General features: G+C 42.2%; 1 protein-coding gene across 1 annotated transcript in view; it reads left to right on the top strand.

Annotated features, from left to right (window-relative positions):
* Positions 8,259-17,613, top strand: part of PIGU (phosphatidylinositol glycan anchor biosynthesis class U) — a 93,904-nt gene continuing 84,549 nt past the window's right edge. The window contains exons 1-2 of the mRNA XM_013968951.2: positions 8,259-8,584; positions 11,518-11,582. Of these exons, the coding sequence (XP_013824405.1) occupies positions 8,455-8,584; positions 11,518-11,582 (195 nt within the window). The 5' untranslated portion in view covers positions 8,259-8,454. The remainder of the gene's footprint in view (positions 8,585-11,517; positions 11,583-17,613) is intronic.

Raw genomic sequence — 17,613 nt, 5'->3', positions numbered from 1 at the left:
ACTCATGTTGCAATTGTTCAGCCTCTTTTGTTTCAGTGTCATGCTTTTTGGTGTGTAGAGCAAGGGTCATGGAAATCTGGCTTATTCTTCTTGCTGACTATGTAAGTAATAAACTGATTCAACTGAAAACTGGTTCATTGTATCTTGACCAGTAGAATCAGTCAGGCCTTAGTTGTGGCCTTACCTTATTTTATCTTAAGCTACCAGCTGCTCCTGGGTCTGGGTGCTTCCAAGCTCAAACTTAGCAGACAAGAAAAAGCCATTGCCCAAATGACTCAATGCAAGATTCCAGAACTGAGTCTTCTTGACTCTGATTGCCCTGACTTGCATCATGTACTCATGCCTGCACCAATTACTGTGGCTAGGGATGTGGGATGTATTGGTTAGTTAAAGCCACTTAGGGCCCATTCCTGAAAATGGGAGTGAGGTCAATCTTACTCAGATCACATGGCTGAAAATTCAGGGTCCTGTTTGGAAAAGGGAAAGAAAGAATGGATTCTAGAAAGCAGTAAACAAAGCCCACTATACCCATCTTCTTTCCCAGAGCAGCAATGTGTACTTGGGGGAAGGGCATGAAGGGTCTGGATGCATAATTGGGGGAGGGATGGCTCCTTTAAGGAGGGATAAAGGTTCAGAGAGAAGAGGCTGGGGGAAGCAGAGTCAATTTTAGCCTTTGGAGGCCTAGTTTATAACTTGGTCTTCCTAACAGGATGACTTTTGCAATGGTGGGTATTTGTGGTAGGGGACAGGAAGGAAATTGAGAGGTCTTGAGGTAGAAGGTACCAGAAATTTGTCCTCAGGGCACTATGTAAGACCAGACCTCTGATTCCTTTTGGGCCTTTATGATACTTGGGTCCAAGGGTTGAGGAGAGAACAGGTATGGATTTCCCAAGGGGCTACACAAGAGACCCAGCCCAGGAACAAGAGGCAGCTAGTAGCTAGTATAGGAAACAGATGTTGAGAACCCTGCTTTCTGGGCCCAGTATCACCACTGACTTGGTGTGCAACAGTTTGGTGAGTCATGAATTTCCTTGCCTGGCTGGTTACCATGTCACATAATGGCAGCTACTCATCAGGCAGCCAGGGAGGGGAAAAGCTTTCAGTTGTGTTTGCTTGCTGCTCTATCTATATCTATCTATATCTATATCTATATCTATAGGGGCTATTTGTTGTGGCTTGTGGACTTCTCTGTTGCAGTACACACGCTCTAGAGCTAGAGGGCTCAGTAGTTGCCGCACACAGGCATAGCTGCCCCTTGGCATGTGGGATCTTAGTTCCCTGACCAGGGTTCAAACCCACATCCCCTGCAATGGAAGGTGGATTCTTAACCACTGGACCATTAGGGAAGTCCTCCTTCAGTTGTGTTTAAAAGATTTAGAGATTTTATCTACTCCTCAATCTGAGATTTTTTGGTTCTCAGTTTCTGTCTCAATTTTTTATTAATGAATGTCTCAGACTTTTATAAAAGCCAGGGTTTGAGTGCCAGGCATAAGAAATAGGGGAATTTGGGAAACAATTGATCAATGCTACCTCCAAAATATCTCTTGAATCGACCCACTTCTCTCTACCCTCCTGAGCCAAGCTACTGTCTGCATTCACCTGGTTAACTGGGCAGCCTCCTCACTGGTCTCCCCGCTGCCACTCCTCACTCCATCCATTCTTCACTCAGTAGCCAGATGACTATTATTTTTAAAATCTAAACTGTAATCATGTTCCAACTTTCCTTGAAACTCTTTAGTGGACTTCCCATTGCCCTTAGACAAAAAGTCCAATTCAGCATTATGCTCTACAAAGGCCATTTTAAAAATATTTATCTCTATTTATATTTAAATTTCAGAGAAGGCAATGGCACCCCACTCCAGTACTCTTGCCTGGAAAATCCCATGGACATATTTAAATTTGGCTAATCCCATGGACATATTTTGCAGGATCTTGGATCTTCACTGTGCATGAGGGACAGAATCTTTTAGTTGCAGCACGAAGGATCTTCAGTAGCACCATATGAACTCTTAGTTGTGACACATGGGATCTAGTTCCCTGATCAGGGATCAAACCTGGGCCCCCTGCATTAGGAACTTGGAATCTTAGCCATTGGACCATCAGGGAAGTCCCTACAAAGGCCATTTGACTCTTACCTATTCCTCCAGTCACTTTACTCCTACACTGACCTCCCTCATTGCAAGCGCATTGTAACCTTAGTCCCCTCTTCTCCATACACACAACTCACCATTGCGAGTTCTTTACAGCAAGAGCTCCTTCTCATCCTTTAGGTCTCAGCTTAAACATCACCTCCTCAGAAGGCTTTCCTTAATGATCCAGTTCAGTCTATAGTATGTCCTCTGCTATTCATCATCATTGACCCAGATCTGTTGCCCTCATTAGTCTAATCATAACCTCAAATTATTTTATTTGTCTTAATGCTCTTATTCTGTATGACTTCCTGCTAGACTAAAAACTCCAGCATGGGAGAGACAGTGCCTATGTTTCTCAGCAGCATTATTAGTGGATTTGTTGTTGTTGTTTAATCGCTCAGTCATGTCTGACTCTTTGTGACCCCATAGACTGAAGCCTGCCAGGCTTCTCTGTCCCATGGGACCTCCCAGGCAAGGACATTGGAGTGGGTTGCCATTTCTTGCTTCAGGGGATCTTCCTGACCCAGGGATCAAACCAAATCTCCTGTAAGTCTCTTGCATTGCAGGCGGATTCTTTACTGTTGAGCCACTGGGGAAACCCTTATAGGTGGATATTTGCTCCTTTTCCCCCTATCCAGCATCCAATCACCTTTTGTGTTGTTGCTGAATAAAAGTTGTGAACAACCGGGACAGCATATTAAAAAGCAGAGACATTACTTTGTCAACAAAGGTCCATCTAGTCAAAGCTATGGTTTTTCCAGTAGTCACGTATGGATGTGAGAGCTGGACTATAAAGCAACCTGAGTGCTGAAGAATTGATGCTTTCTAACTGTGGTGTTGGGGAAGACTCTTGAGAGTCCCTTGGACAGCAAGGAGATCCAACCAGTCCATCATAAAGGAAATTGGTCCTGAATATTTATTGGAAGGACTGATGCTGAAGCTGAAACTCTAATACTTAGGCCACCTGATTTGAAGAACTGACTTATTGGAAAAGACCCTGATACTGGAAAAGACTGAAGGCAGGAGGAGAAGGGGACGACAGAGGATAAGATGGTTGGATGACATCACCGACTCAATGGACATGAGTTTGAGTAAACTCTGGGAGGTGGCAGTGGACAGAGAGGAGTTGTGTCCTACTCTTTGTGACCTCATGGACTGCAGCACATCCTATCCTTCACTATTTCCCACAGTTTGCTCAAATTCATGTCCATTGAGTCAGTGATGCCATCCGACTATCTCATGCTCTGTTGCCCCCTTCTCCTCCTGCCCTCAATCTTTCCCAGCGTCAGGGTCTTTTTCAAAGAATCAGCTCTTTGCATCATGTGGCCAAAGTATTGGAGCTTTAGTTTCAGCATCAATCCTTCCAATGAATATTCAGGGTTGTTTTCCATTGGGATAGACTGGTTTGATCTCCTTGATGTCCAAGGGACTCTCAAGAGTCTTCTCCAGCACCACAGTTCAAAAGCATCAATTCTTCAGTGCTCAGCCTTCTTTATGCTCCAACTCTCACATCTGCACATGACTACAGGAAAAACCATAGCTTTGACTATACATATCTTTGTCAGCAATCACCTTTTACCTTCACCCAAAAGATTTCACTGAGTTGCCTTCAGGATGTACTGTCCTAAGGCAAATACAATCAACTCATGATCTGTATTCCCACAGATTCTTTTCTCTTGCTGCCCTACACACAGCCAAGAGGTAGGTACAGGACCTAATCTCAGTTAATCCCATGCTGTGTCCAAGAATTTTGGCCTTCTTTTTTTTTTTTTTGGCTGCGCTGGGTCTTTGTTGCATTGGTTCTTCATTGAGGCTGTCAGGCTCAGTAGCTGTGGCATGTGGGATCTTAGCTCCCAAGCCAGGGATCAAACCCAAGTCTCCTGCAATAGAAGGCAGATTCTTACTGGGGAGGTCCCAGAATTGTGACTCTTGAATGGTACAATGCAAGGTCATTAAAAACTGGTTGAATTTCACTCATTTCAGTGGTGGTACCTGGTAGTCTTGACAGCTACCCAGGCTTTGTGTTGCTGCCTACTTGAGTTCTGATATTCCAAGTCTGGTTCTCTAGGCTTTTCTTTGATCCTGTTGAGCTCTCTCACAGCCTCCTAGTTAATTTCCTTTAGGTTAAAGATGGCCAGAGTCAGTTTGCTATTGGGAGTACAAAAAAATATGGACCTGATAGATTGTACTTCTACAGCCTAGTGCAGGATCTGGCAATGGTGAGTATTTAATAAGTGCTAAAGAAAAAGCTACCTGGGTATATGGCTTAAGGCTGATGACTCAGAGCCTCAGTTCCTTCTTCTCTAGGGAACCCACACATCATTTAGGATCTCAGGAAAGATATCACCTTGTTTGTTCCTTTATTATTTCCCTCCTTTCAATTCTCTACCCTTCCTTCTCAGCTACAGCAATAATACAACCCAATCTACTTCAACCCAAATTCCTCTCATTTTCTCAGGCATAGCAGCTTAACCACATTTGAATCATAGTTCTGCCACTTATTAGCTGTGTGACCCCAAACAAACTAAATCTCTTTTTGTCTTAGTTTCCTCATCCACATGTGGTGATTGGGAAATTACAGGAACTGTACTCTGTGTGTGTGTGTGTGTGTGTGTGTGTATGTATTTGTTTAACTACCACGTAGCTTGGTGGAAAAAAGAATCTACCTGCCAAGCAGGAGACACGAATTTGATCCCTGAGTTGGGAAGATCCCCTGGAGAAGGGAATGGCAACCTACTCCAGTATTCTCGCCTGGAAAATCCCTTGGACAGAGGAACTTGGCTGGCTTTTTTTTATATTAGTTTATGTATTTGGCTGCAGTTAGTGGGGGCACTCAGGTTAGTTGCAGCATAGGGGATCTTTAGTTTTAGCTTGTCAGTTCTAGTTCCCTGACTGGGCCCCCTGCTTTGGGAGCACGAAGTCAGCCACTGGACCACCAGGGAAATCCCTGGCATAATGTTTTTAAGTTTCATTCATATTGTAGCATGTATCAGTACTTCATTATTATTATTTTTTCTCAATTATAGTCCATTGTATAAATATAGCACATCTTGTTTTTCTATTCACAAGAAAACAAAATATTCAGGGTTGATAATTGTTTCCACTTTTGGGCTATTATACGTAATAGCTATGAATAAGCTATGAACATTTGTGCACAAGTTTCTTTGTGAACATACGTTTCATTTCTCTTGGACATATAGCTAGGGGTTGAATTGATGGGTCATATAGCTAAGCTATTTAAAAATCCTAAAGGATGATGCTGTTAAAGTGCTGCACTCAATATTTCAGCAAATTTGGAAAACTCAGCAGTGGCCACAGGACTGGAAAAGGTGTTTTCATTCCAATCCCAAAGAAAGGCAATGCCAAAGAACGTTCAAACTATCATACAATTATGCTCATTTCACAAACTAGCAAGGTAGTGATCAAAATACTTCAAGCTAGGCTTCAGCAGTATGTGAACTGAGAACTTCCAGATGTACAAGGTGGATTTAGAAAAGGCAGAGGAATGAGAGATCAAATTGCCAACATCCATTAGATCATAGAGAAAGCAAGAATTCCAGAAAAACATCTACTTCTGCTTCTTTGACTACACTAAAGCCTTCGACTGTGGATTACAAACTTCCCAGGTGGTGTTAGTGGTAAAAAAAAAAAAAAAAAAAAACCCACCTGCCAATGCAGGAGACATAACAGATCTGGGTTCGATCCTTGGGTCGGGAAGATCCCCTGGAGGAAGAAATGGCAATCCACTCTAGTATTCCGGCCTGGAGAATTCTGGCAATATTCCTGTCTGGAGAATGGACAGTCCATTGGAGAATGGGCAGTCCATATGTCCAGTGGACATGTCCGCGAAGAGTCGGACATGACTGAAGCGAATTAGCATGCATGTGGAAAATTCTTAAAGGGATGGGAATACCAGATCACCTTACTTGTCTCCTGATAAGCCTGTATGCAGGTAAAGAAGCAACAATCAAAACTGGACATGGAACAACAGACTGGTTCAAAATTGAGAAAGCAATATGTCAAGGCTGTATACTGCCATCCTGCTTCTCCAACTTATATGCAGAATACATCATATGAAATGCTGAGCTGGATGAATCACAAGCCGGAATCAAAATTGCTGGGAGAGATATCAACAACCTCAGGTATGAAGAATGACACCACTCTAATGGCAGAAAGTGAAGAACTAAAGAGCCTCTTGATGCGGGTGAAAGAGAAGAGTGAAAAAGCTGGTTTAAACTCAATATTCAGAAAACTAAGATCATGGCATCTGGACCCATCACTTCATGGCAAATAGATGTGGGAAAAGGGGAAATAACAATAGATTTTGTTTCCTTGGGCTTCAAAATCACTGTGGATGGTGAATGCAGACATCAAATTAAAAGACACTTGCTCCTTGAAAGAAAAGCTATGACAAGCTTAGCGTATTAAAAAGCAGAGACTTCACTTTGACATCTAAGGTTCGTGTAGTCAAAGCTATGGTTTTTCCAGTAGTCATGTAGGGGTGAGAGATCTGGACAATAAAAAAGGTTGAGTACCGAAGAATTAATGCCTTCTAACGATGGTGCTGGAGAAGACTCTTGAGAGTCCCTTGGACTGCAAGGAGATCAAACTAGTTCATCCTAAAGGAAGTCAACCCTGAATATTTATTGGAAGGATTGATGATGAAGCTTAAGCTCCAATACTTTGGCTACCTGATGTGAACAGTGGACTCACTGGAAAAGACCCTGATGCTGGGAAAGACTGAGGGCAGGAGATGGCAGGATGGCATCATGGACCCAATGGACATGAGGTGGAGCAAACTCCCAGAGATAGCGAAGGACAGGCATGCTTCAGTCCATGGGGTCACAGAGTTGGAGGGGATTTAGGGACTGAGCAACAACAAACTGTAGAATAAATCAATGAACACATATTTAATATTCTTTAAAAACATAAATCTGTGGAAAATTCTTTAAGAGATTGGAATACCAGACCACCTTACCTGCCTCCTGAGAAATCTATATGCAGGTCAAGAATCAACAGTTAGAACTGGACATGGAACAACAGACTGGTTCCAAATAGGAAAAGGAGTACGTCAAGGGTGTATAATTGCCGCCCTGTTTATTTAACTTCTACGCAGAGTACATCATGTGAAATGCCAGGCTGGATGAAGCACAAACTGGAATCAAGAGAAATATCAATAACCTCAGATATGCAGATGATACCACCCTTATGGCAGAAAGCAAAGAAGAACTAAAGAGCCTCTTGATGAAAGTGAAAGATAGTGAAAAAGTTAGCTTAAAACTTAACTTTCAGAAAACTAAGATCATGGCATCCAGTCCCATCACTTCATGGGAAATAGATGGGGAAACATGGAAACAGTGACTGGCTTTATTTTGGGGGGCTCTAGAATCACTGCAGATGGTGACTGCAGCCATGAAATTAAGATGCTTGCTCCTTGGAAGAAATGTTATGACCAACCTAGACAGCATATTAAAAAGCAGAGACATTACTTTGCCAACAAAGGTCCATCTAGTCAAAGATATGGTGTTTCCAGTAGTCACATACAGATGTGAGAATTGGACTATAAAGAAAGCTGAGCGCCAAGGAGTTGATGCTTTTGAATTGTGCTGTTGGGGAAGACTATTGAGAGTTCCTTGGACTGCAAGAAGATTCAACCAGTCCATCCTATAGGAAATCAGTCCTGAATAGTCATTGGAAGGACTGATGCTGAAGCTTGGCTACCTGATATGAAGAACATTGGAAAAGACCCTGATACTGGGAAAGATTGAAGGAGGGAGGAGAAGCGGACGACAGAGGATGAGATAGTTGGATGGCATCACCGACTCAATGGACATGAATTTGAGTACACTCCAGGAGTTGGTGATGGTCAGGGAGGTCTGGCTTGCTGCAGTCCATGGTGTCGCAGAGTCCGACACGACTGAGCGACTGAACTGACTGAAAAACATAAAAAAGAAAAATTTAAGCATTAAAAACATAGACATGAGTGAAACAAACGTCTTTTAAACCTCGTTCACAATCCTAGGACGACAATTGCCTTCACCTGTCTTCTTTCAGGAGCATTTCGTTCTCTGGGCGATTTACAGTTCACCTACTACCGTCAGAGACGTCGCCCAACCCTTTGAGGCGAGGTTGAGACGCCCTGCTTGCCGTTGTCCCGCCCCCATTTCGCCGCACGGCTTCCTGGGAGTGGTAGTCCCCAGCCTGGCCGCTCCGGCGATAGTAGCGAGGTGCGACGGTCCGCGGAACTACAGGAGGCGGTACGCAGGTCCAGGCTCTTCCGACTCGCCTTTCCCTCCCCGCCTGCGAGCCCGCCCCAGCTATCATGGCGGCTCCCTTGGCCCTGGTGCTGGTGGTGGCCGTGACCGTGCGGGCGGCCTTGTTCCGCTCCAGTCTGGCCGAGTTCATCTCGGAGCGGGTGGAGGTGGTGTCCCCACTGAGCTCTTGGAAGAGAGGTGAGGCCGCCGGCTCGAGTAGGCGGTCAGGTCCCGCCTGTGCGCTCCTGGCCTCTGAATGGAAGGCGGGGGCATTGGCCGCAAGCTCGATTCTGAGGGAACTGACCCGCTGAAGCGTGCTTAGAGAACGCGGGAGAGCGGGGCTGCTGGGAGGAGGGAGCGTGGGGCAGTGGTGAGGTTGGGCCCTACAGGCCGGTCACCTGCGAGGTGGGGATCTGAGGGGGTGTGTCCCACACGGGTTTTGAGCTGAGAGGCGTGATCTGAGGAAGGGTCAGGATGAGGGAAGTGCATGCTGGCTGGAGTGCATTTGGCGGGAGATTCGCACATGATGTTCCCTGGGGTGTGGGGTGGTGTGTGAGAGGAGCCCCAGTGCGGGGACCAATCCTGCCTAATGAGGAAAGGGTGTGAGTGAGTGTGCTTGGAAGCGTATTCTCCTTCTGGGACTTGCAGTGCAGTTTTTCCTACTGTGTCTTCCTAGGTATTGGAGTTATCAAACATTGTTTTATATTAAAGGGACAGAATTTGGGCCAAAGGATCCACAGGCTAATGGGAGAAATAGGTAGTTATAATCATTTGTGGAAAGTGTACTTCGTGTGTACATCCAGTTCCTTCCTTGGAGTTCTGATCTTGAAGAAAGCGTCCCCTCCTTTTCCAGTTTCTTGAGGCTATGGAATTTGAGCTAACTCTTGAAGGATGCAGAGTTTGGAAAGGGAGATTAGAGAAAGGGAAGTTCCAGGTAGAAGATAAACAGGATCAAGAAATGTTGAAGGGAGTGAACATATCTGAAGTAGGTGAGTAATTGGATGGGGGAGAGTTTAGGGCCAGAGTTTGAAGATTTTCTAAAAAACTTTCTTCCTAAAGTATAATAAACTTAGAGTTCAAGAAAATTTTTACAAACTGTCTACATCCATGTAGACAGCACCCAGATCAACAAATAGAACAGCACCACAGAAATCCCCTTTCATGTTCTCAAACTTTAAATGCTAGAGTTTTCATATCCCATAGGTTCCCTGTTGACTCAGATGGTAAGGAATCTGCCTCAATGCAGGAGACCCAGATTCGATTCCTGGGTCAGGAAGATCCCCTGGAGAAGGGAATGGCAACACACTCCATTATTCTTGCCTGGAAAATCCCATGGACTGAGGAGCCTGGCAAGCTACAGTCTATGGGGTCACAACAGTCAGACATGACTTAGCGACTGAATCACCACTACCACCCTTTACCCAGCTTCTTCTCCTGCTAATATCCTACATAATCATAGTATAATGACCTAAACCAGAAAATTAACATTGATACAATACCATTAACTAACCTATAGGATTTTTACCGGTTGTTCCACAAATGTCCTTTCCCTGGTCCAAGATCCCATCATGATCCCATATTGCATTTAATTGTTGTCTATCCTTAGTCTCTTCCTATCTGGGATACTTCCTCCTTCATGTTGTTGTTCAGTCACTCAGTTGTGTCTGACTCTTTGCGACCCCATGGACTATAGCAGGCCAGGCTTCCCTGTTCTTCACCATCACCCGGAGCTTGCTCAAACTCATGTCCATTGAGTCAGTGATCCCATCCAATCATCTTGTCCTCTGTTGTCCCCTTCTCCTCCTGCCTTCAATCTTTCCCAGGATCAGAGTCTTTTCCAATGAGTCGGCCAGTTATTTTGTCTCTCAGTTTAGGTTTTCTTGATGTTTTCCTCATGATGAGATTGAAGTTATGGTTTTTTTGGTAAGAACCACATTTTTGGCATAAACACCACAGAAGTTTTTTTATCTCCATCATGATGAATCAAGTCAGGAGGAACTTGATATTGATAATGTTAACCCGTCAGCATATTACTGGTGATATTAAGGTAGGTCACTTGAGAAAGATAGTGAATGCCAGGTTTACCCACATAAGTTTTTATTTTTCTCCTTGCAAACACTGTTTCCAGTCATATTTTTGCCCACTAATTGTTAGTATCCATTATTGACACTTGCCTTTCATGATTATTACTGTGGGATCTGCCAAATGGTGATTATCTATTTTCATCTTTCCTCTACATTTGACATTTACACTTCTCTGTAAGGAAGAGTTTTCTTTTCTCTTTTACCTGTTTATTTATTCAATTATTAATAGCAAAGTATGATTTCTAACTGTAAAGTGCTTTTCTCTATCCACCCATACATATATGTATACACTTCTTAATTCATTTACATAAATATCCATTAATGAAACATTAATGAAATATTAATTTTTAATATTTTAGTACTCTGAGCATAATAAGGAACATATTTCTTTGGGCCCTTGTCCAGTTATTTCCCCTGATAAACTACCCTAAGAACAATCATTTCTGGATCAAGAGGCACACACTTAAAAATACATGTTGCTTGCAGAAAAGTTAATAATAAATGTCACTCAAACAGTCAGCATATGAGAGTAACTGCCCATTTTCCTATTCTGTGGACAATATATCTCACAGCTTCTAATTTGTTATTTTGCTCTTTTTTTGCAATGGAGCAGAATATGTAGAAGTGAAACACTTATTTATTTTTTTGGCAGGGGCTTGCAGAATGTTAGTTTTCTGCCCAGGGATTGAACCCGGGCCTCGGGCAGGAAAGTGCCAAGTCCGTACCACCAGACCACCAGGGAATTTGCAAACAAAACCCTTTTTAGCATGGGTGGAAGTTAGAAGAAGATTGAAGGAATGTTAAGGTTTAATATAAAATTTTTTCATAATGAGTGTTGCCCCACAATGAAAAGAGTTGGCTCTGTAGGGAAGAAGGTTCACCATCATCTGAAATCAAGACTTAAAATCACTTGCTGGGAATGAGATAGAAGGGGATTAGACAAATTGGGAAGCCCTTCTTGTTCTTGGGAGTATCTAGCACTTTGGTTTACGGCCAATCTGCATATGTCTCTAAAGTAAGAGTGAACTTGGATGTCTTACTTTTCAGTGGTTGAAGGCCTCTCACTGTTGGACTTGGGAGTGTCTCCTTATTCTGGAGCAGTATTTCATGAAGTAAGTGTTTTTGCTTTCTTTTTTCGGTACTAAGAGTAGTTTATAGTCACAGATGCCAAACCTAACCTCTGTTTTGTACAAACATTTAAAAAGGTCTATTTTTGAAAATCATTTTTAGAAACAGCCCTTTTTTTAGATGTCTTCTGCTTAAGAAGAGGGTTTCATAATTGCAGTGGAAATGATCCAGATTGTAATTTGGGGAAGCAGATGAGACTTCTGTGGAAGTTACCATTTTTGTTGGCAGATAAGTTGTAAACAGTTCGTAGTTCATGAATAGGTTATATGCTAATTGACATGTAATTTGTTCTTTGGAACATGCTTTCCCGTGTAGACTGTGTCAGCTGTGTTGGTTTCTTAGAAAGCCCACCAAAGCCATTTATCCCATAAAGTTACTTAAGAATAGTAAAATCACTCTTAGGTCACCATCATCTCTTATTTGGGTTACTAAAACAGCTTCCTGACAAGTCCTTCTGCATTCAGTCTTGCTCCTTTTTATTTTATCCTGTAGTCAGAGCCATCTTCCTGAAATGTGAATCTGATTTTGTCCCTGTCCTGCTTGGCACTGATTTCAGGATAAAATCCAAGCACCTTAGGGTGCATACAAAGCCCTGTGGGCCCTGCTCACTCCCTCTATCACATGTCTTTCCACTTCTTCCTCCCCATTTTTTTTTTTTTTTAATTTAATGTTTGGCTCTGCTGGGTCTTCAGTGTTGCGTGGGCTTTCTGTCTTGGCGAGCAGGGCCTACTCTTGGTTGTAGTACTCGGGCTTCTCATCGTGATGGCTTCTTTTACTGTGGAGCATGGGCTCAGTAGTTATAGCACCTGGGCCCAGTAGTTGTGGTGCACAGGCTTAGTTGCTCCGCAGCATGTGGATCTTCCAGGACCAGGGATTGAACCCATGTCTCTGGATTGGCAGGCAAATTCCTTACCACTGAGCCTCCAGGAAAGCCCCAGACCTTTTTTATTGGCTTTGTCATTTAGACATCTTCTAATTTGGCAATTTGGTCCTTAATTTTTACAACTATCTCCTTCATACCTACTTTGAGAACAGTTTTTTTGGTTCTCCTATCTAGTCTTTTTAAAGCATTCAACTTGGTTCTCATGGAGGTAACAACCCTTTTGTATTCATACTTCGTTATCTTTGTATTACTATCTAACTGAACCACAATAACAAGAACTGCTAGCACAAACAGGTTGGGAAAAATTTGAGACTCTTTGAAAGTGAAAGTCAAGTTGCTCAGTCGTGTCCGACTCTTTGCGACCCCATGGACTGTAGCCTACCAGACTCCTCCGTCCATGGGATTTTCCAGGCAAGAATACTAGAGTGGGTTGCCATTTCCTTCTCCAGAGGATCTTCCTAATCCAGGGATTGAACCCTGGTCTCCCACATTGTAGGCAGACGCTTTTACCATCTGAGCCACCAGGGAAGTCTCTATGAGACTCTTTATGAGCACACAATTCAGAAATTGGGAACAGAAGCATATGGGCTTATACAAGCATAGCCTAGTAGCCAGGAGAGCTCAGTGTGCTGTGTGCCTTGGGCAGTATGTTTTCTAGACAGAATAGGAACCCCTGACAGAGTTCTGACATGTTTTTATTATGCTCCAGTACCATATTCTCTCTTACCTATGTCTTTGCTCATGCTGTTGTCTTTTTATAGAGGGCCATTCTTCTCTCTTTTTGTGGTTGACCCTGCTGTTCAGATACTAGCTTAGGTTTTGCCTCCTCCAGGAAGCCATCCCTCATCACCTTAGACTAAGTTAGATGTTTCTCCTGTATCTTTCAAAGCATCTTGTGCTTATCCTTTTCATGACTCATATCATACTCTTGAAACTGCCTCTGTACTTGTTTTACCCATTATGATATGTGCTGCTTAGAACGTGTTCTGGCACCTTTTGATCACTTATTCCTAGTGCCTTGCTCTGTATCTGCATAGGTGTTCCAACCCCTCTTCCCTTCTCTTTTTCCTTTAACAAAGTGTCATTAAGTACACAAATGCCAGCTACCCTGCTAGATGCTAGGGGTATAAAATAAGACACAGTCTTTGGCATTATTATACTCATATTTCTGAGAGAAACAGACAATAAGTTAGTAAAAAGAGCAAAGAATATTGCCAAGGATAAAGAAAATAATTTCACCATGATGAAGGGGTTAGTTTATCAGGAAGACATAACAGTCCTGATGCTAATACACCTAATAGAGTTTCAAAGTACATGAAGATGGATAGAACTGCAAGGAGAAATAGACAGATCTCCAATTATAGTCTGAGATTTCAGTATCGCTCTGTAAATGATTAATAGAACAAGACAAAGTCAGCAAGGATATAGAAAACTTGAACAATACACCAACCATTTTGACCTCATTGACATTTACAGAACATTCCATCCAGTAACAGCAAAACACATAATCCCTTCAAGTGTGTGTTTGCAAGATAGATCATATTCTGAGAAATAAAGCAGGCTCAATAAATTTAATAAAAGGATTGACGTCATACAAAGTATATTCTCTGACCACAATGGAATCAAGTGAAAAGTTAATACCAGAAAGATACCTGGAAAATCCCCAAGTATTTGCAAGCTAAGTAACATATTCCTCAATAACCCATGATCAAAGAAGAAATCAGAAGGGAAATTAGTATTTTGAATGAATGAAAATGAAAACGCAGCCTATCCAAATATGTGGGAAATTTATGATGTAAAATGCCTATATTGAAAAGAAAGTCTTAAATCATTGACCTCAGTTTCTACCTTAAGAAACTAGAAAAAGAAGATAACTCAAAAGTAAGCAGAATAACAGGAATAATAATGGCCTGAGTGGAAACAAATGGAACAGAAAACAGAAAGTATGGAAAGGCACAGAAATATAGTTGGTTCTTTGGAATGAACAGTAAAATAGGGGAACATTTGGGAATGGTAGATATGTTCACTATCTTGATTGTGGTAATGCTCTCATGGGTGTATAGATAGGTCAGAACATGTCAAGTTGTATATCTTTTTTATACCAACTGCTGCTGCTGCTAAGTCACTTCAGTCGTGTCCAACTCTGTGTGACCCCAGAGACGGCAGCCCATCAGGCTCCCCCGTCCCTGGGATTCTCCAGGCAAGAACACTGGAGTGGGTTTGCCATTTCCTTCTCCAATGCCTGAAAGTGAAAGTGAAATTGCTCAGTCGTGTCTGACTCCTAGCGACCCTGTGGACTGCAGCCTACCAGGCTCCTCCATCCATGGGATTTTCCAGGCAGGAATAATAAAGCTAAATTTTTAAAAATGTGATTTCACTTAAATGGTAAGTTCAGTTCAGTTCAGTTCAGTCACTCAGTTGTGTCTGATCTTTGCTACCCCATGGACCGCAGCATGCCAGGCCTCCCTGTCCATCACCAACTCCTGTAGTCTACCCAAATCCATGTCCATTGAGTCAGTGATGTCATCCAACCATCTCATCCTCTGTGATCCCCTTCTCCTCCTGCCCTCAATCTTTCCCGGCGTCAGGGTCTTTTCAAATGAGTCAGCTCTTTGCATCAGGTGGCCAATGTATTGGAGTTTCAGCTTCAACATCAGTCCTTCCAATGAACACCCAGGACTGATCTCCTTTAGAATGGACTGGTTGGATCTCCTTGCAGTCCAAGGGACTCTCAAGAGTCTTCTCCAACACCACAGTTCAAAAGCATCAATTCTTCGGCACTCAGCTTTCTTTATAGTCCGACTCTCACATCCATACATGACCACTGGAAAAACTATAACCTTGACTAGATGGACCTTTGTTGGCAAAGTAATGTCTCTGCTTTTGAATATGCTGTCTAGGTTGGTCATAACTCTCCTTCTAAGGAGTAAGTGTCTTTTAATTTCATGGCTGCAATCACCATCTGCAGTGATTTTGGAGCCCAGAAAAATAAAGTTAGCCATTGTTTCCACTGTTTCCCCATCTATTTGCCATGAAGTGATGGGACCAGATGCCATGATCTTCATTTTCTGAATGCTGAGCTTTAAGCCAACTTTTTCACTCTCCTCTTTCACTTTCATCAAGAGCTCTTTAGTTCTTCACTTTCTGCCGTAAGGGTGGTATCATCTGCATATCTGAGGTTATTGATATTTCTCCCGGCAATCTTGATTCCAGCTTGTGCTTCCTCCAGTCCAGCGTTTCTCATGATTTACTCTGCATATAAGTTAAATAAGCAGGGTGACAATATACAGCCTTGACATACTCCTTTCCCGATTTGGAACCAGTCTGTTGTTCCATGTCTAGTTCTAACTGTTGCTTCCTGACCTGCATACAGATTTCTCAAGAGGCAGGTTAAGTGGTCTGGTATTCCCATCTCTTTCAGAATTTTCCACAGTTTATTGTGATCCACACAGTCAAAGGCTTTGGCATAGTCAAGAAAGCAGAAATAGATGTTTTTCTGGAACTCTTGCTTTCTCCATGATCCAGCGGATGTTGGCAATTTGATCTCTGGTTCCTCTGCCTTTTCTAAAACCATCTTGAACATCTGGAAGTTCATGGTTCACGTACTGCTGAAGCCTAGCTTGGAGAATTTTAAGCATTACTTTACTAGCGTGTGAGATGAGTGCAATTGTGTGGTAGTTTGATGTTAAGTTTGATGTGGTAGTTAAATGGTAAGTATATATAGAAAAATAAAGCTGAGTAAAAGGATAAAGAGTGGTGGTCATATATATGACTATTTTAGTGTGTTCAGGGAAGGCACTTGAGGAAGTGAAATTTGAATAAGAGATCTAAATGAATCAAGCAAGCCATATGATCGCCCTGATTTGGGAATGAGTTTGGCATTTGTGAGTTGCAGAAAGATGATCAGTGTTGCTAAGGCAGAATGAGCAAAGGAGAATAATAGAGATAAGTTGTAAGAAATTAGGGGCCTGATGATACAGGACTTTTTGTAGACATGGTTAGGAGTTTGGATTTTCTTTCTATCTCTATATCTCCCTATCTATCTTTGTATCTTTTCCACTTTTATTGAGATGTAATTGACATACAACACTGTGTAAGTTTTATACAGCATAATGATTTAACTTTTATACATCATGAAATGATGACCCAGTAGATACAACATTAATGAAATAGAAATGTTTTTTTCCCTTGTGATGCAAACTCTTAGGATTTACTCTCTTAACAACTTTCATTTATAACTATAGAAGTACTACCTATATTTATCATTTATTGTACATTACATCCTTAGACAGAACTTATTTATCTTATAACTGAAAATGTGTACCTTTTGACTATCCAGTTTTCCCTCCTACTCTGATCTCTTTTTTTTTTTGAAGTATATTTTACATGCAACACTGTGTTAGTTCCCAGTATATAACATAGTGACTACATATTTGTATACATTTTTAAGTGCTCACCATAAATCTAGTTGTCATTTGTCAACATACAAGGATATTCAGTTCAGTCACTTGGTTGTGTCTGACTCTTTGTGACCTCATGGATTGCAGCATGCCAGGTTTCCCTGTCCATCACCAGCTCCTGGAGCTTGCTCAAGCTTATGTCCCATTGAGTTGGTGGTGCCATCCAGTCATCTCATCCTCTGTCATCCCCTTCTCCTCCTGCCTTCGATCTTTCCCAGCATCAGGGTCTTTTCCAGTGAGTCAGTTCTTTGCATCACGTGGTCAAACTATTGGAGCTTCAGCTTCAGCGTCAGTCCTTCCAATGAATATTCAGGACTAATTTCCTTTAGGATTGACTGGTTTGATCTCCAAGGTACTCTTGGGAGTCTTCGCTAATACCACATTACATGATTACTAATCATGTTCCCCCTGCTGTACATTTCAGACCTGTGACTCATTTATTTTTCACCTGAAAGTTTGTGCTTCTTAATCTCCCTCACCTATTTCTCTCCTCCTTTACCCCTCGTCTTTATCTATCTTTTAATAAAATTGTTTTATTTAATTATTTCGTTATTTGTTTTTAATGTCCATTGTTTGTAAGATGAGCGCCTGAGCTTCCTCCTGTATAACATAAATTGGGCTACTTCTTGTCTAATTTGGTTTCTGGAAAGACTTCATTCAAATTCTTAATGG

This window comes from Capra hircus, chromosome 13, assembly GCF_001704415.2.
Source record: "Capra hircus breed San Clemente chromosome 13, ASM170441v1, whole genome shotgun sequence".
Taxonomy (NCBI): Eukaryota; Metazoa; Chordata; class Mammalia; order Artiodactyla; family Bovidae; genus Capra; species Capra hircus.
This window is presented reverse-complemented; position numbering and strand designations above follow the sequence as displayed.